This window comes from Thalassophryne amazonica, chromosome 17 (assembly GCF_902500255.1).
Source record: "Thalassophryne amazonica chromosome 17, fThaAma1.1, whole genome shotgun sequence".
In the NCBI taxonomy this organism is placed as follows: Eukaryota; Metazoa; Chordata; class Actinopteri; order Batrachoidiformes; family Batrachoididae; genus Thalassophryne; species Thalassophryne amazonica.
Window position 1 is genome coordinate 48,430,124 of NC_047119.1, and position 20,064 is coordinate 48,450,187.

Consider the following 20,064-nt stretch of genomic DNA (forward strand, 5'->3'; position numbering starts at 1 on the left):
TGGTGCAGTGATGTTTCATTTTTAAGAATTTTTGATTTGGAAGTTGCCACTCCAGAAGACACTGCACACTACACCTGGCTGAATGTTTGCAAAGATGCTGCTGGCATAATCATGTCCAAAATGAGATTTTAGCAAATGGTATTTAACATAAACAAGGTTTAGACACTTCAATGGCAGCACCATTATATCAAGGAATTCTGGCTATACGAAGGTTAAGCCCCTGTCACACATAGCAAGAATGTGGAGTGACCATGCCCGACATGGCAAATATTTCTGTTATCTGACACAGTCGGGAGGAAAAGAGGCGTGGTTAGCTGTGTTGGAACGCATCCGGAGTACCTTGTCCACACCTGCATGATGGCATCCAAAGCGCATGTAGACAACAGGTAGATGATACAGACTGATGTCAGACAGCCATAAAAGATGTTGCACACCGTCCGATGTCCAAAGTCTGGATGGCAAACACGGGAGTGGAGCGCTGTGTGCCTCACGTGCACGTGCGCGCATTCTTAGTGCCACTAGACAGCTTTGCTGAAAGTTTGCTGGCATTGTGCCATGCTGTCCCTTGTCAGACAGAACATTTCCAGTGAACTTTAATTTCTTTTTTGCTCACCTCAGGAGGACAACGCAACTCTGGACACCACGATGTTTGGATTATCACAATGTAATTAATTTTTATTTGGGGTGAGAGGATTTTAACCACACGCTGCTGTTTTTGGCTCCACGTCCATGCAGTGAAACACTCCTGGACCACTGTTGGAGGTGAGATTCATGTTTCATGTCACGGCCTGGCACTACAGTTCCATGTCATATCGCCTACAGAGTTAGAAGTTGATCCTTTATTACAGCGTGAGATCCGTCAAGCCTGACGCGTGCAATAGCACGTTACTGCGCACCATGGAGAGGCGCAGCTTCACGTGTTATATACAGTTGTTATGGAGATAATTGTTCACATTATTTAAGTTGCCCATGGAAAGGAATGGACATTCCTTTCCATGACAGTACAGTACATTATCTGTACTGTAAGGTCTATTGTAGATATAACAGCCTGTTCAGATTTGCGGCGGCGTGCCCGCAGTAGCACACGGAGCTTTCGTTTTGATAGCCGCTGTTCACAATCATTCATCATTATTATGATGAAGCGTGCCACATACATGTCAACAGTTTCTTTGCGCTCCGGGGGGTGGTGGACATCATTATACATGGCACGTGCAAGTCATACCGGCAGGTATACCATGCCAGATCCATCTCGAGGTTCCCTCGTATGCGCTCAAATCATTTTGGGTCCCGTTTTACCGCCGTCGGGAATATGTAAATTGCGGTCAGAGGGTCCTCAGGTTACACATGGACCTCCGTCAGATAAGTGTCCCATCTCGACGGCGCCCGGAGGGTTTTGAACATGTGCATCACACTCGGGCCCGCCAGCTGATTTTGACCAACTGTGTGGGCTTCCGCAGATGGCTGTCAGAAGGATTTGGAACTGAAATCCGACACTTTTTGGATGTGCGCCTATCCATAATTCTGACGCCATTCTGCGTTATTCTGGCTATGTGTGACGGGGGTATTAGGGTTTAATGAGATGTAAAACTTTACAACTGCTGTACTATAGTGCATAATTCTGCTTAATGACTTATATCAAAACAGAAGTAATTTATTTAGATATTTTGAAGAACCAGTTTTACTGTCTATGTTTACTTCCATTTACATTTATGGCCCCATTAAATGTAAAACTTTTATTTTTTAGTCATGCTACTGGATTATGCTTTAACGGCTTTTCAATCTTTTAACATTTAATTTATGCCAGTACATCTTCGCAAACTTTACGTATCAAATTTATGTTCCAGAAAAGTGGAGACATTTTATTTGGTCAAAATTCACAGTGAAATACAACACGTGTATAAGTTGTAGGCACATGATGACAAAGGTGTCCCATTCTGTCTCATAACATTTTGCAGAGGAGACTCTGAGAAAACTATCTGAAACACACACACACAGCATACATATTTTAATTAGTGCTGTCAGGTGATTAAAAAATAATCTATTTGATTACAAGGTCTATGATTAGTTAATCTAAATTAATCACATTTAATTGCATATATGTTTTGTTTTTCTTTTTTCAAAAATAACCCCTCAGATCTCTGTGTGTTTGGGGCATTTGATTATCAGCAGTAAAAATAGAGGATCTGGTTTATTTCTGTTACATTTGTCAAGGAGGTATTAAACGAGTTGTGACGTAAATTGATCTTAAATCAGTAGAATGTCTGTGAAAACACTCAGAATTGTGGGAGTTTGGAGATGTTAAAGGTGATTTTGTACAATGCCTCCTTTAATAATTATCTTATTTGATTTCATTTTTAAATCTGTCCATGAACATTAAAATCTTGATCAAAAACATCATGAATCAAACTTTTTAAATCTGTTTTAAGCCTGTTTGAGTTCCATGATGAAGATAATTAATGATCGAAAAGCCAAACCAATGTTTTGTTTATGGACATTGTTAAACGCACAGACTCCAACATTTAAGATTTAGCAATGACTATCACACAAAGTTACTTTGGTATGAAAAGTATTGACATCTAACCCAGTTGTTCTCAAAAACAAGTCTTTATTTACAGACCAAGTCACTGGCGTCAAATCAAAATGGGGCAACGGGACTAAAGCTGTTATAGATGCTGTAATTATTCTAAATTAACACTTTATTTTGACAGCCACAATTTTAATACCTAGTAGCGACAGCCTGCAGTCATTACAACATTGTAACCTTGACTTATTATTTATGAGCTACCTAGAAAGGTAGCGATAGCTACAGTTGGCTTACCCTGATGCGTCTTCTCTTAGCAGCTTATATCTTCTTGTCTTCAGCTTTATACTGTTGTATGGCTTCCCAAAGTCTCCTGTACTTTTCAAGTGTGTCTTGCCATTTGCATCCTTCTCTTAAAAACCCACAGAAAAAGCAGCAAGCACACCGTTGTCCATTGTCAATGTCCTCCATTGTTTGTGTTTGTGTCGCATATACATCAACGTCATGACAGTTTTGCGCAACTGTGTTCTGACGACTTGTAATGGAAAACAACATGCCTGGTACCAGAGGCGATTTTAGACTTCTAGTTTTAGGGGTGCTGAGCACATTTTAAAAAATTTTAAAATCTAGTTGTCCAGAAATACAATTTCCCATGATTTCAGAGTGAAAACATTGCTTGTAAAAGCTGCATTCATTGTCAGAATGATAAAAAAAAAATGCATATTAGCAATGGATAATGGCCCATACATAAAATTCCTGCATTCTGGTGCAGTTTATATAACAAATAATTTAATCTCCTAATGTGGTGAAGGCAAATAGTAATTGCAACTTAGGAGCAGGTTTGAAATATTGAGCAGCTGAGTAAATTATATTATCCTTGTTTTATATTAGTCTTATGAGCCTATAGTTATTGAAGATTTTTTATTTCATCTTAACAGGTTATTATGTCATAGTACTTAGTACAGAACACTCACCCTGGTATCACTTTTCAATTACATTTAGACAGTTTTAGGCATTACTTAGATTGTGTTTTAGTTTTGGCTATTCATTTATTTATTCTACAAACTGATTGATGTCTTGGTTTTTCTGGCAGCACGCACATCCACATTGTAAGTCATAAAAATACAGTAGTTGCAGTTGTTATGATCAGTGAGGTTTAGTGCCGTGTGCAGGAGGACCTGGTTTAGCATAGCTACAGCAGCACTCCACTACAAGGCTGGATGGAGAACACAGATGGTATACTGCACATAAATGGATTCAGGACAAGAAACATATGAATATGAATTATTTATTGAATTAATGGCAAAGCATAGAAAGGACAGACAAGATGTAATGAAGTCCTTAAAAGTAAGAAAAATAAAAATGTGTGACTTAAAAGTCAGAATTCATACCAAAACACCAGTAACACAAGTAAGACACCTCCACAGTCTGATACACATATTCAATTTACCCTGAGCTTCACTTTCCATCCTTCGCTATTCTCAATGTCCATATCTACTATCACATAAGGTCTATAGAGTGCACAAACCTCACCTGAAGGTTTTTTTGCTTTTGAAAAAAATGCTCTGATATCCGTCACTGCACTGCAGGCTTGGTTTGCCACTTACTGCCAACAAATAAAAATACAAAATGAGTTTTATGATTTATGCCTTTTTAGCAGGAATTTAAATTATTCACTTATTATCATGCTGTGCATTAAACTTTGTGGTAAAGTTTACTGTCTTAATTCTGAAATGCTTAGTTAAGGACCTTAACTAAGCATTTAAGGTCAGATCTGTGTACATGGTATTTGATGTAGGAGAGTGATTTGTTCATGGAAGCTACACATATTGAAGGGCCAGCACCATTTAGTAGCTAACAAGAGGATTTAGTTGAAAAAGAAAGACAACACCAAATCAATCTTACATTTGACCACGCACAGCGCGAACAAATTTGTAGAGCAATATACTGTGTTTAGCGATAGCTAGGTGAGTATAATAAGCACTTTTCAGAAAGTTGCACTTGCTCTTCACATTCAGAGACATAAACTGTGAATAAATACCTCGCAAATGTGACAGTCGCCTGGCAATCACTTGACAGCGCGGCTGTGCGAGGTTACCACCAGCGCTCACAGGACAGCACCTCTGCTAAATGAGCACCACCCGCAGCAGCACTACATGACACAAACACATGCCAGAGCAGACGCAGTTGCGGACGGAGAGAGAGAGAGATGAATGTAGGCGCGCTTCGTGGATTGAACCATTTGCCCAAGAAGGGGAGATGATAAAATTACTGTGTTCTTGTAATACATATTTTGGCATAATGCTTGAAATAGGTTGTTTAAAAAAAATAGTAGTATAGAAGCATATATATATATATATATATATATATATATATATATATATATATATATATATATATATATATATATATATATATATATATATATATTTAGGGGTGCTTAAAATATTTTTAGGGGTGCTTGAGCACCCCTAAAACCCCGCCTGGTATCAAGTCGAGTCGAGGTGAGTAGTGCCAGAACTAGATAATGACAAAGGGCCTTTAATGACTACAGACCTGTGGCCCTAACATCTGGCCCCATCTCTCCTTCCCTCAGCACTCCCCCCCGACATCACAGCTGCAGCCCCCTCCTCCTCCCCCACCTCAGCACAACCTCTTCCATACATCACAGTGGACCAGGTCAGAGGAAAGCTGAGGAAGCTGCAGGCCCAGACAAGGTGTGTCCCAGACTATTGAAGACCTGTGTGACTGAACTGGGAGAACTACTACAACGTATCTTCAACCTTAGCCTGCAGCTAGGGAGAGTGCATCGTTCCAGTTCCTAAGAAGAACCGGCCCAGCGAGCTGAATGACTTCCGACCAGTGGCACTCACTTCACACCTGATGAAGATGTTGGAGTGGCTCTTCCTCAACTTCCTTAAACCTCAGGTGCAACACGCCCAGGACTGTCTGCAGTTTGCATATCGGGCCGGTGTTGGTGTGGAGGATGCCATCCTCTACCAGCATCTTCTTCCTGGACTTCTCAAGTGCCTTCAACACCATCCAACCTATAAAAACAAAGCAAGGAGATCCAAGTGACCCCTGCCTGGTTACTTGGATCTCCAGCTACCTCACTGACAGGTAGCAGTATGTCAGGCTGAGGGACACTGCGTCTGACAATGATCAGCAGCACTGGAGCACCCCAGGGCACAGTGCTGGCCCTTCTTCTCTTCACCCTGTACACCTCTGCCTTCTGATACAATTCTGAGGTGTGTCACATCTAGAAGTTCGCAGATGACAGAGCCATTGTTGGATGCATCAGAGATGACATAGAGGAGGGGTACACGAGCCTATTGAAGGACTTGGCTGCCTGGTGCCACACAAACCGTCTACAGCTCAACACTTCAAAGACAAAGGAGCTGGTCATTGGCTTGGGGAAGTCCAGACCAAGATCGTGACCAGTTCTGATCGAGGGAGTTGAGGTGGAGGCTGTGGATTCCTTCAGGTACCTCGGGCTGTGGCTGGACAGCATACTGGACTGGACAACCCACACCAACCACCTGTACAGGAAGGGACAGAGCAGGTTGTACTTTCTGAGGAGGCAGTGTTTAACATCTGCAGGAAACTCCTGTAGATGTTCTACCAGTCCGTGGTAGCCAGTGTCTTCTTTTACACTGTGGTGTGCTGGGGATGTAACACATCCAAGAATGACACATCCAGGGTTGACAAACTGATCAGGTGGGCTGGCTCCATGGTTGGCATGAAACTAGACTCTCTGGTGATGGTGGCAGGGAATAGAACACTGGACAAATGACTGGGCATTATGGACAATGCCAGTCACTCTCTGCACACTGTCATTAGCAACCAGTTGAGCCTCTTCAGCCACAGACTGCTCCTTCCCAAGTGCAGGACCAACAGACTGAAAAACTCATTTGTCCCTGAAGCCATCAGACTGTACAACTCCTCATTCAGGGAGGAGTAACAGGAAGACAGAGAATGGGAAGGAAAGAAACAGTAGTAGCCAGTAAACCAGTAATGATCATTATGGCTGGCATTTATATTTGTGTGTTTATATTTATATTTGCAAATTTTTATTTTTATTTTTTTTTTTTACTTTCACTTTTGATACTCTGCTTCTTACCCTGTGTGCTGCTATACAATGTTGCTGGAACCTCAGTTTCCCTGAGGGAGTCTTCCCAAGGGATTAATAATTTTTTAATAAAAATAAATAAATAAAAAATAATTGTTTACTGTTTCCTGTCACTGTTTTGGTAACACTGGGAAATCATTTCCTTCGGGATAAATAAAGTTGATCTTATTCTTATTGTTATCCATCCACTGTTTTCAAGATGTACTTTGGGCTATTTTTTCAAATTGGACATCCCTTAAAACCACCTCAACTGACTTTTTCCAACATCATTGTCGACCCACTGAACTCCTTCAGGATGCCAGCACTTGTTACCACGAGAATGTGATTAAATCCTGACATGATAAAGAAACGCCTTTCACCTTCTTTTACCTGTGATCAGATTCTTTCAAAGTTCATGACCATTGCTTATGGTTTGAGAGTGTTCTTCCCCTTCTTTAAAACTGGCCGTGCAGCTCCTTCTGAGGGACCCTGGAAAACCCACAGGCTGGACCCACAGGCTGGACATTTTACTGTTTGCTGCAGCGTCTCCTGATTGGACGCGCCCAAAAAAAGCCCTAAACACCTTGAGTGACCCCTTTCAACATGAAGCAGCCATGGTTTTACTTTGAACTCCTTCAGGACTCCAGTGCTCGTTATCATGACGATATGGTTAAATCCAACCATCCTGCAAAGGAAACTCAGCTGCTTTTATCTAGGATCTCATTTCTTCAAAGTTCACAGCCACAGCTGAAGGTTTGAATGGAAACTTAAGAGCTTTCCCTTCCAGCTCAGCTCCACCTTCACGGCAACAGCGATGCCTCCTGAGGAGGCAATTTCACACTGACAGCTTCACACTCGGGTTCAAACCATCCTAACCAAAATGACATTTTTTGCAAAAAGTAGTGATGAAATCATGAAACAGCAGCCACTCGCCACACCATCAAGTAGAAATAAACATTAGAAAAATGAATGAAAACATCATATCGTCATCTGCAAAGAAACAGTGATGGAGCCCTGAAGTTGCCACAGCAAATGGGTCCATGAAGAAGAAAATCGAAGATCCATAATAATAATAACATCAACAAATTGCCACAAATGAATGCAAACTAAAAACATTTTAGCTTCGGAGCAGCATTTAACTCGTATTATTTTTGTATATTATTGTTTAAGTTTTTAGCCTGTTAGTAAATTGCATGAGTAGCAGGGGTGGTGGCCAAGTGGTTAATGTGCTTGGTTTCAGTGCAGATGGTTCCGGGTTCAAATCCTACCCCTGCCACATTTCTCCATGTAATGTGGAGTTGCGTCAGGAAGGGCATCCGGCGTAAAACCTGTGCCAATTCAACATGCAGATCCACCTTGGATTTGCTGTGGTGACCCTGAGTGCAAAACAAGGGAGCAGCCGAAGGGACTTACTTTAGTAAATTGCATGAGTGAATGGGCACCAGTGGATATTTGGTTTGCATGGCAAGCTGTCGTACACATTTTGCAAAGAAGAACTCGTACATGTTGATCTGCCAGTTATTGAGCCGTTGTTGCTCCACAGTAAGAGTGAAGTCGCAGCGCCACGACAATCTGCCGATGCAGCAGCTTTATTTATTTATTTTACTGAGGAAAAAAAGATTCTGTCAAACCATAGAGCTAAATTTAATTTCTGTTTTGGTAAACTAACAGTAATCTTCTTCCGCAGGAACTTTTGAGTCACTCAACTGACCGGCCGGAGAGGCAGCAGCTCAAAGAGGCTCTGGAGGCGATGCAGGTCTGCACGTTTTCGTGTGCACTTTTAGAACCGTTACATAATTCAGAGCTCTGAGTCAAACCTGTGCAAGGCGCATATTATAGCAAACGTACTGTGACATGACAGATGTCAGGAAGATTTTCTGCTGAGCAGAGAAGTAACATTTTCCTTCTTTCTTTTATTTCCAGGACTTAGCCATGTACATCAACGAAGTGAAGCGGGACAACGAGACGCTGAAGAAAATCAGCGAATTCCAAAGTTCAATAGAAAACCTTGTAAGTGCTATCAGCTGCTGTCAATCACATCAAAAAATGAAAATCTGTTTTCTTCATCAGATTGTTCAGTTAAGGACTCACCTCACATGTGGGGAAACTAGAACTCTCCACGAAACTATTTATCTTCTTGGCAACAACTTAGTAATACCCGCACCAAGAACAACGAAGAAACATGGTGGCAAAATCAACATTTTCTAGGTGGGATCCCAGCAACTGTAAAAGGCTGAAGACACACACACACACACATTTCACCTGCAGCATATAGATGGTTACTTTCAAGTGGTGGGGTGGACCATGTCTACCTGGGTGAATGTTATCCAGGTTTCATGGACCCTTGACCTGGCCGTTGTTTTGAGATCAAACTCTGAGATGAATCTATGAGTTTGAAATTGCTCCTCCCTAGATGATACAGGTACCAGAATGACGGAGATGGTGGACAGGGGCCATGGATCCAGCGGCAGAGACAGTTTGATTTTATACTTGCTTTCGTCTTTTGGTCCCGTGATCATGGATGTTTCATTTTCACACTCATGTACTCTAGGTGCACAGGCGTTTTGATGATGGGAAAGGTGCAGGTCCATTCTTCCACTTTTTGTTGTGTGACCGGGCCTTTTTGACTGAACTAAAACTGCATTGAAGTTGGGACGTGGTGTAAAATGTAAATAAAAACAGAATGCAATGATTTGCAAATCCTCTTCAACCTATATTCAATTGAATACACCACAAAGACAAGATATTTAATGTTCAGACTGATAAGACTTTTTTGTTTTTGTGCAAATATTTGTTCATTTTGAAATGGATGCCTGCAACACATTTCAAAAAAGCTGGGACGGGGCAACAAAAGACTGGGAAAGTTGATGAATGCTCAAAGAACACCTGTTTGGAATATTTCACTGGTTGACAAGTTAATTGGAAACAGGTGACTGTCATGATTGGGTATAAAAGGAGCATCCTCAAAAGGCTCAGTGATTCACAAGCAAAGATGGGGCGAGGATCACCACTTTGTGAACAACTGCGTGAAAACATAGTTCAGTTTAAGAACAATGTTTCTCAATGTTCAATTACAAGGAATTTAGGGATTCCATCATCTATAGTCCATAATATAATCACAAGATTCAATGAATCTGGAGAACTTTCTACACATAAGCGGCAATGCTGAAAACCAATATTGAATGCCTGTGACCTTTGATCCCTCAGGCGGCACTGCATTAAAAACCAACATCATTGTGTAAAGGATCTTACCGCGTGGGCTCAGGAACACTTCAGAAAACCATTGTCAGTTAACATAGTTCATCGCTACATCTACAGGTGCAAGTTCACACTGGCAAAGCGAAAGCTATACATCAACAACATCCAGAAACGCCGCCGTCTTCTCTGGGCCCAAGCTCATTTGAAATGTACAGATGCAAAGTGGAAAAGTGTGCTGTGGTATGATGAGTCCACATTTCAAATTGTTTTTGGAAATCATGGACACCGTGTCCTCCGGACAAAAGAGGAAAAAGACCATCCAGACTGTTACCAGCGCAAAGTTCAAAAGCCAGCATCCATGATGGTGTGGGGGTGTGTTAGTGCCCATGGCATGGGCAACTTACACGTCTGTGATGGCACCATCAATGCTGAAAGGTACATCCAGGTTTTGGAGTAACACATGCTGCCATCCAAGCAACGTCTTTTTCAGAGACGTCCCTGCTTATTTCAGCAAGACAGTGACAAGCCACATTCTGCATGTGTTACAACAGCGTGACTTCATAGTAAAAGAGTGGCTAGTAGTACTAGTACATAGTACCAGACTGGCCTGCCTGCAGTCCAGACCTGTCACCCATTGAAAATGTGTGGTGCATTATTAAGTGCAAAAGTCGACAACGGAGACCCCGGAGTGTTGAACAGCTGAAGTCGTACATCAAGCAAGAATGGGAAAGAATTCCACCTACAAAGCTTCAATAATTAGTGTCCTCAGTTCCCAAACACTTATTGAGTGTTGTTAGAAGGAAAGGTGATGTAACACAGTGGTAAACATACCACTGTCCCAGCTTTTTTGAAACATGCTGCAGGCATCCATTTCAAAATGAGCAAATATTTGCACAAAAACAATAACGTTTATCAGTTTTAACATTAAATATCATGTCTTTATGGTGTATTCAATTGAATATAGGTTGAAGAAGATTTGCAAATCATTGTATTCTGTTTTTATTTACATTTTACACAACGTCCCAACTTTATTGGAATTGGGGTTGTAATTTGTTCTCAGAAATGATTAATCCAATCAATGTGCACCACTTCTCAAAAATGTCCATTATGCCAAAAAGAGAGAGCTGGACGCTGAACGCCAAATTTTGATGAAGTTCAACAAATCCAGGTACAGGTCCCCTCTCACTGATGATCATTTGTTGGCTATGCTTCGCATCTCCACCTGAGACATTCAGCCTGACTTTGATACACTTGTTAAAGAGCAACAGAGACTACATTTCTCTCACTAACAAGAAAAAAGAACTGAAAACACTAAAATGTGGAAAGTGGTGGAAAATACACATGTAGTCATGCAAAGACATAAAAACTAGTGTACTGGGACACTTTTCTCTTTTTCTGCAAAGTTCAGTGACAATAATGTTATCCCTTGTCTTTAATATCTGGTTTACAATGATTATTGATGTGATGTCTTCAGAAAGCTAAGAACCTCCTTGTTCCGACATAAGTTTCAGTTTCAACAGTATATTAAACTCAAAATGTGTTTTGGGGTCAGTGTGACTGAAAATGATCACAAATGTAATGAGTCAGAAATATTAAACATTTTGTTCACTGTTGTCTTGGAAAATTTGAGTGAATAAATTACATTTTTGTAAGGTAACCTCTTTTTTTCATTGCTTTATCAGAACATCTAACCATTTGTCAAAACAAAGCTATTTACTGCTTTTTATACAGGAATAAAATTATTATTGTGCAGACTTGAGTTTAGCCTATGGCCCGGCCCTCTACAATATTTTCTGGTTCTCATTTGGCCCTTTGCAAAAATTAATTGCCCACCCTTGGTCTAGTGGTTAAGCGTTGGGCTTCAGACCAGAGGATCCTCGGTTCAAAACTTAGCCAGACCGGAAACTCACTAAGGGCCCTTGGACAAGGTCCTTAATCATTTCCGGTGTGTCGTGAGCGCGTTGCATGGCAGCACCCTGACATCGGTGTGTGTGTGTGTGTGTGTGTGTGTGTGTGTGTGTGTGTGTGTGTGTGTGTGTGTGTGTGTGTGTGTGTGTGTGTGTGTGTGTGTGTGTGTGTGTGTGGATGAGTGGATGTGAGGCAAAATTGTAAAGCGCTTTGAGCTTCTGTTGCAGATGGACAAGTGCTATATAAATGCAGTTCATTTACCATTTTGTTGACCTCTACCTGGCAACAGCTGCCACCCTGGGATGGTTTACCACACATTTCTCAAGTCCCTATAGATAGGTGCTCAAAATACCCTATCAAAGGATTTGCAACCCTGGGTGGTAGCGACTAGCCTGTCTGGCCCGCAGACTAATGACTAATGAATAAAGTATCAGACGTTCTTTTTATTTGGTGGGATTTTCTTGTCAAGCCTTTTCTTGCAGCAAAATCGAGTCTCATTTAGTTGAAGCAACTTTGTCGTTTTGAAAAATGGAACCTTTTAAGATGCCACAGCAGGTTGGAGAAGCGACCAGCGGCAGTCAAGGTCTGAAATCTCTGACTCCCGTCTTCTTTTCAGCTGCAGCTAAATTATTAGGGCCCGAGTAGGCAACGTCCTACGAGGACCCTATTGTAATTGCGCTGTTTATTATTATTATTATCATTATTATTATTATTATTCTCACTCTTGAAATCGAAATTTCGGCCTCTTCCCATGCTCAAAACTCACCAAACTTTCCAAAGTCGTCCGGCCGGATCTGAAATTCGATATTTTGGGGGCGTCGCACATGGTCGCAGAAAAATTGCGAAATAGCGCCCCCTACAAATTTTCAAAAACCCCTCCGCATTGGGCTTTTTTCATCGTAGCCTCACGAAATTCGGTACACATACCATGCCAGGATGCACGAAAAAGTCTCTTACTGTCATGGTGAAATATCGACAGGAAGTCGGCCATTTTGATTTTAAGTTTCGATTTTGAGCAAATTTTTGCCATTTTTGGCCATTTCCACTACTTACATTTGAAGGAACTCGTCCTAGGGATTTCATCCGATCGTCTTCAAATTTGGTCAAAATCATCACAACACAATGGTGATCCAAAGTTATCAAAAGATTCTAATTAAGTCAAAAGGCGTGGCTGCTAGGGGTCGTCAAACTTTGGGGAGCTTTTCGGAGCACGCCATTTCACTTCGAACGGCTGTCATGCCCACATACTTCATCGTAGATACTTCAAACTTGCTGGACATGATGAGGGCTCCACCCTGAACGTCTACATATCTTAAGTTCCCACCTGCGCCATAGCGCCCCCCGGTGGTGGCGGGAACTGTCCTATTTTTACTTTAAGAGGTCCTGATGTCACATACTTAACCCAATCAACTTCATTCCACTTCTAAAACATGCACAACAAATTGGTGAATGTAGGCGATGAACGCCGTGAAGTTACGAGTAACGGCGTCCATGTGGCGGCGTGCCAAATATTGCCCATTTGCCATGAAATTACATTCTTCATTTTGACGGCTTTAATTTTGTCATATCATCATGAAAATTGATACACAGGTCAAGCATGACTACCTCCTACAATTCATAGGGGCCTCGCCCATGGACGGGGCAAAGTGCCTCAATAGCGCCCCTTGAAAATTTCAAAAACCCCTCCCCATAGGGTTTTTTTTGGAGTAGGGAGATGGAAATTGGTACACGTGTGACTTGCATAGACGTACAAAAAAGTCTCTTGCACCATGAGTCTACTCCAAACAGGAAGTCAGCCATTTTGAATTTTCTTCTCATTTTGCAATGATTTCCACATGTTGTATTTGAACAAACTCCTCCTAGGGATTTTGTCCAATGCACTTCAAATGTCTTTGACAACAACCAAAGATGATACTGACCAAAAGTTATCGAAAGCTTTTCTCTATGTTGAAGGGTGTGGACGCTATGGTGCCGCCATTTTGACCCTTTGCCATGGAACATCAAGTCATGATAACTCCTTCATGTTTTGCCTGATTGACTTGAAACTTCACATGTATGATGACGGTTGGCCCCTGAACACACCCAGCCCCTCTGTTTGTACACTGAGCGCCCCCTAGTGGATGAACAATCAACATGTCATAACTCCTTGATGCATTGTGTGATTTGTTTAAAATTTTAACTGTGTGACGAGTGGTTGCCCCTGCATGCACATGCCCACATGTGGTCACAAGGGCACCCACTTACCTGGGTAGGTGGTTGCGCGGAACGAGGGCCCGTATATGACTGCTTGCAGTCCTAGTTCATCTTGTTTTTTGTTTTTTTTACGTGACGTTCCGGAGCGGAGGAATGCGATGAATTAACACACTGTCCATGTGTGACTCAAGCAGCAGGTAAAGCTGGAGGAGTACGGGAGGCCGAAGATCGACGGAGAACTGAAGGTCTGCTCTATCGTCAACCGAACAAAGCAGGACCGGTGAGCCCAAACTCTGCAGGAAAGTCACACACATCCGCTGGCTGTGGGGTTAAAGGTGACCATGTGTCTGCAGGTACATATTCCTGTTTGATAAAGTGGTCATAGTCTGCAAGAGGAAAGGCTACAGCTACGAGCTGAAAGAAATTATCGAACTGCAGTCCTACAAAATGTCTGATGACCCCATGAACAACCGAGACATGAAAAAGGTAAGGAAACCTGTTTTAGTGTGGCTGAGAATCGCCCTGTGCATTTCTTGGAGCTGCGGTAGCCTCTTGATGCTAATTTCAGATCTGGAAGTGTCAAACGTCCATTGTGCTCGTTGGTGCTTGAAAGCTTGAGTAAATGTAGTGCGGCACGTGCAGGATTTCCTGAACGGCCGCAGTGCATCATGCCTGTGGTCGTACGTTGCTTATTTTTTGTTTGTATTGTGCATGTGTGTGGATGCTGCATGTGTAACCGCCTCTTTTCTCTGCTCTCTTTTTGCATGCTTACCAGTCAAGTGGAAAAATGGTAAGCTGAAGTCACCCTTTATTTATTTACCTCATCCTCTCATAGTGGCCTAGTGCTGCTTGTTTTATGGCATCATGCTGTCATTGCACGTGCACCCAGCGGCAGTGGTCTGATTGGTTCGCCAGCTTTTTGTAGCAATGCATTGCTCAGCCTGTGCAGCGTCTTGTAGCTTTGTGATGTTTGGTGCAGATGAAAAGTGGAACTGCTGTCATCAGGACTTACTTTTTCTATTTCTCTTCCATCCACACCTCTGTCGTCCCCTCAGTGGTCATATGGTTTTTACCTGATTCACCTTCAGGGGAAGCAGGGGTTCCAGTTCTTCTGTAAAACTGAGGAGAACAAGAGGAAGTGGATGGAGCAGTTTGAGATGGCGATGTGAGTATGAAACCAAGAACGTCCTGGAAACTGTCATGAAGTACTACGTTTAGTTTAGTTTTGTAGTGTAACTTTACTGTGTATTGTGTCGGCTCATAGGCAACTTTAAAGTGGTGCTTGATGGGGCTGTACCCCCCCCATCCAGGACTTTCAGTAGCCTCACCAGGATTTTCACTTTGAAATCCAGTGTTGAGGCTCAGTGTTTCACATTCTCTGAGTGTTATGTCCTATAGTGACCCCGGTTTCCATAGCAACCATAATATTGTTCACACCACTCGCTTAACACAAGGTAGTGGGTAACACAAGTATTGAACATATCACCATTTTTCTCAGTAAATGTATTTCTAAAGGTGCTATTGATGTGAAATTTTCACCACGACTGTAACAACCCAAGTAATCCACACATATAAAGAAATCAAACCATAGATGTCCATAAATGATCTTGCATGTAATAAAATGGAATGAGAGGGGAAAGGTATTAAACACACTCAAATTTATTTAAGTCTTCGTACAAAAGCCTTTGTTGGTAATAATGCTTCAAGACGCCTCCTATATGGATAAACTAGTTTGATGGCATTGACCAGATGCAATTTTGGCCCATTTTTCCATACAAACAGTCTTCAAATCTTGAAGGTTCCGTGGACCTCTTCTATGAATTCTGATCGTTAGTTCTTTCCACATATTTTGTATTGGATTCAAGTCAGGTGATTGGCTGGACCATTCTAGCAGCTTTGTTTTCATCCTCTGAAACCAGTTACGAGTTTCCTTGGCTCTGTGTTTGGGGTCATTGTCTTGGTGAAATGTCCACCCTTGTTTCATCTTCATCATCCTGGTCGATGGCAGATTTGTATATGATGTTTGTCAGTGCCTTCTGCTGAAAAACATCCACACCCATGCTGTTCCCACCTCCAGACTTCACTGTTGGTATGGTGCTTTGGGCTGATGTGCAGTGCCATTTATGGTGAGAATTTTTTCATCCAAAGAGTTCAATTTTGGTCTCATCTGCTCAGACTATATTCTCTCAGTATTTCACAGGCTTGTCTAAATGTTGTGCAACAAACTTTAAATGAGCTTCAACATGCTTCTTCTTCAGCAATCGAGTCTTGCGTGGTGAGCGTGTATACAGGCCGTGGTGGTTGAGTGCATTACGTAATGTTTTCTTTGAAACAGTTGTATCTGCTAATTGCACGTCTTTCTGAAGCTTTTCACAAGTGGTCCTTGGCTCTTGGACAACTCTTGCTTTTCACTCCTCTGTCATAAATCTTGCAAGGAACACCTGGTTGTGGCTGGTTTATGGTGAAATTATGTTCTTTCCACTTCCAGATTTTGGCCCCGCAGTGCTCACTGGAACATTCAGAAGTTTAGAAATCCTTCTGTAACCAATGCCATCAGTATGTTTTGCAACAATAAGGTTGTGATCTTGTGAGAGCTCTTTGCTTTTACTTTGCTTTTCTTGTGTGACACCTTGGTAATGAGACATCTGTTTATAGGCCATCACTTGGGACTGAACTAGCAATATTAATTTGCGCTGACAAGGGGCAGGATTGCTTTCTGATTATGGATAGATTTCAGTGTCTTGGCGTTCCATACCTTTTTGCACCTCCCTTTCTTCAGGTGTCCAATACTTTTTTCATGTGTCATTTCACATTATTACACATAATTTATTGACATCTATGGTTTTTCAGATGTCTAGGGTTTTGTTTTCTGTCTTAGCCTGCCCATACTTGTATATTTTCAAAATTTTCCAAAGTTGCAAAGTTTACATCCTGTTTGAAAGGCTATTATGATTTGTACACAGTTACAATTTGTTAATTGTTGCTGTTGTGTATTGTATGTGTGGAAAAAAACATGTTTGGAAAACACCTGAAATTCACCTTAAATTTTATAGTTGCAAAATCCTCTGGAGCCACCACTGTCTGTTTGATAATCCAGATGTTTGTATTTTAAAATTCAACTGTATCAGTCATACAAGTTGTACATGTTTATTAAAACTAAATCACAGACTTCGTCTTCTCCTGTATTTTTTTTTAATTGCAAAATCACATTCAGGTCTAACATCAAGCCGGAGCGAGCTACAGCCAATCAGCACAACTTCCAGATGCACACGTTTGACAAAAACACCAACTGTCGAGCGTGCAAGATGCTGCTGAGGTAATGACCAACGTGAAAAACATCACATTTATATCCTATAAACGTAATCCCTCCATCCAAACTCTGATTTAACAATCCGCGTAATAAATGATCATTTCCGACATAATCAGGTTTTATTCAACAGTGTTCAGACAACAACAAAGGTGAAGCATTATGAAGTTAATTTTGTTGTTGCACCTAACAGTGAGAAAGTCGGATACTTAATGGAGAGTGATTTAAAAAACATAAAAGTTATTATAAGGTCATTGACAAACACCTTATAGGCCCAAATATGAATGTAAGGCGACTCTGAATGTAAGTTGACCCTGAATGTAAGGCAACACTGAATGTAAGTCAACGCTGAATGCAACGCGACTCTGGCCAATACAGTAATAAGAAACAGTAATTTATTAAAAATAATAAAAAGTTCCAATTTTGCTGTACACTTGCATCCTTACCGTCAGTGAGTTTATTTTTACAGTTCAAAAGATGGTGGAGAAATAAAAGAAAAGATATTTTTGTTATATATTTTAGCATGGCCCAAGCAGAGGGTCACCCCTTTGAGTCTGGTCTGCTTGGGGTTTCTTCTTCAAATCATCAGAGGGAGTTTTTCCTTACCACTGTCGCCTGTGTGCTTGCTCTAGGGGTTGGTAAGGTTAGACCTTACTTGTGTGAAGCGCCTTGAGGCAACTTTGTTGTGATTTGGTGCTATATAAATTAAAATAAATTGAAATTGAATTTTATATGTATGTTTAAAATCAAAAAGTTACAATATAAATTGAGAGTGTAAAAGTGATGATTGCAGACAGAAAATGTTTTAGCCATTGGCTCTGCTGTGAAAAAAATGTGTGAATGAGCTCGATTACTGTCGGGCGGCAGAACTCAGCTCTGTATTGACCCACACTGTTCACGGCTGACGTGAATTCACAGAGCGAGCGGTGTTCTCACACACTGCTAATGACATCTGTTGGCCCAGTGGGTTGCACTGTGATGTATGATGCTGATGATTGAGCCCGGCAGTGTGCGTCATGTGCGCCGTTACAATAAAAGTGTTTTTTTTTTTATTACAAAAGTCACAAGCCAGCGGAAGTGGGCAACAGCTCCCCCTGGTGGTGACGTTAATGTGTGTGATCTGTGTGTGTTTTTCAGGGGGATTTTTTATCAGGGTTATTACTGCTCGCGCTGTGGAACAGGAGCCCACAAAGAGTGTCTGGAAATCATCACCATCTGCAGAATCAGTACGTTTCTCTGCTCTGCAAGAAAAACTATGGTTAATTTAGAGAATCTGCACTGAGTTACAGGGTTTGACTGGTCCGGTGGATCAGCAGAGAAATCAGTGAAGTCTCCTGTCAGAAAAGTACATTTTTTACAAAAATCCCAGAGCTTCATTGATTAGCACTGAGGAGAAAAACTACAAAATTCATACGTGCAAAGAAAATTGAGCATGTTGGTGCTCACAGATTTATCGGACATGCTGAGGTTTGTTGTTTAAGTTATTCCGTCTTTGATTAATCAGACACGTAACACTTGTAAAGTATCGTTTATAGAACGACCTGCCCTCAGTGACCATTTATGGTCACAACCCCTCCCCTTAAGGCCCATATAGGTCCAGTGTTTACTCATTGATCCCAGTTCGTCAATCATTTCACCTCCTGGTGGATGATATATCAGCAGCAAAGCCACTGTTCTATCTTTACGGTTGAAAAAGTTGGAGACTTGTGTACTTTAACACATTTTCAGGTATAAGTACTTCTTGATAAATTCCATACTTTGCATGGAATCAAATTGGTGGCGTGCAGCTGTTTTGAAACCATGTTAAAATCCAGCTGCGTGCGTGGCATTTGTGCAGATGTCAGCATGACAACAAGCATGTCATTCTTATTTTTAAATTGTGAACAGTACAGTTATGTTACAGTCTTCAGTCACCGACTAATTTGTTTCTATAACAAGATTTCCAATAATATCACACAAAACCAGCGTGTTTGTATTCCTCAGTAATACATCAACAAAAAGAAAGTTGTGAATTACATGAATATCAGTCAGGAATTTTTCAGTCATTAAGATGAAAGCAAATGTATTTTTACCAAAAAAAAAAAAAATTGGAGTCTACATTATGGAGTGATATAAACTAAGGAAATGTGGTTTTAAAGAAATTACACAGAACGCTTCAGAAACAAAACGTGTGCGAACAGAATTATGAGTTAAAACCACATTATTGTTTTATATTATTTTACTTCCACTGTGGGATGGATAGTTTAAATCTCTGATCCCAGATCAGTTGGGTCCCAGATTGTTTTGTCAGAGATTTATGATCTGATGAGTGCATTTATTTCTAAACATTGTGAAACTCATTGAGTAATGAGCTGAGCATGTGGTTATGGTCGGTAAAACTCCAGTAACTAGTTCTCTGTTGTGGTTTTGTTTCAGATCCACATGATTTGGTGAGTCCAGCTTCTTAATATCACAGATAGTTCTTAACATTTGGGTTTTATACACATTTTCTTTAGCCAATAAATGAAAAAGAAAAATGTGTTCTCTTCCAGGAACCTGGAATGTCATCAGGTGAGACACTTTTAATTGCTTTTTTCTTTTTTTTTTCTTTTTTCATTTTCAGGAGGCACTGCTTCTGTTTAGGTCACTGCACAGCTCAATATAGCCATCTAGTGGCTATCAGAACTGCAGCTGAAAAAAGTTTTTGTAAAATGTCTGAATCGGTTTGTTTGAGACAATCTGGTGTTCTTCCAGGACAAAGACTGAACCTCAGGACTAACGGAAGTGCACAGAATAAATTAACATTAGTATAAAAAACATCAAAGACACAAAATGAAAATAGCAAATCAG

At 41.1% G+C, this 20,064-nt stretch overlaps 1 protein-coding gene across 11 annotated transcripts in view; it reads left to right on the plus strand.

Annotated features, from left to right (window-relative positions):
• Window positions 1-20,064, plus strand: part of vav2 (vav 2 guanine nucleotide exchange factor) — a 544,057-nt gene that overhangs the window by 501,939 nt on the left and 22,054 nt on the right. For 4 of the 11 annotated variants that reach the window (XM_034192797.1, XM_034192803.1, XM_034192795.1 and 1 more), the window contains 10 exons: window positions 8,317-8,385; window positions 8,553-8,639; window positions 14,120-14,208; window positions 14,282-14,414; window positions 14,704-14,718; window positions 14,984-15,093; window positions 17,143-17,244; window positions 18,373-18,461; window positions 19,651-19,664; window positions 19,767-19,785. In XM_034192797.1, coding sequence (XP_034048688.1) covers window positions 8,317-8,385; window positions 8,553-8,639; window positions 14,120-14,208; window positions 14,282-14,414; window positions 14,704-14,718; window positions 14,984-15,093; window positions 17,143-17,244; window positions 18,373-18,461; window positions 19,651-19,664; window positions 19,767-19,785 — 727 coding nt within the window. The remainder of the gene's footprint in view (window positions 1-8,316; window positions 8,386-8,552; window positions 8,640-14,119; window positions 14,209-14,281; window positions 14,415-14,703; window positions 14,719-14,983; window positions 15,094-17,142; window positions 17,245-18,372; window positions 18,462-19,650; window positions 19,665-19,766; window positions 19,786-20,064) is intronic. The other 7 variants (XM_034192806.1, XM_034192801.1, XM_034192807.1 and 4 more) reach the window with 3 other exon arrangements.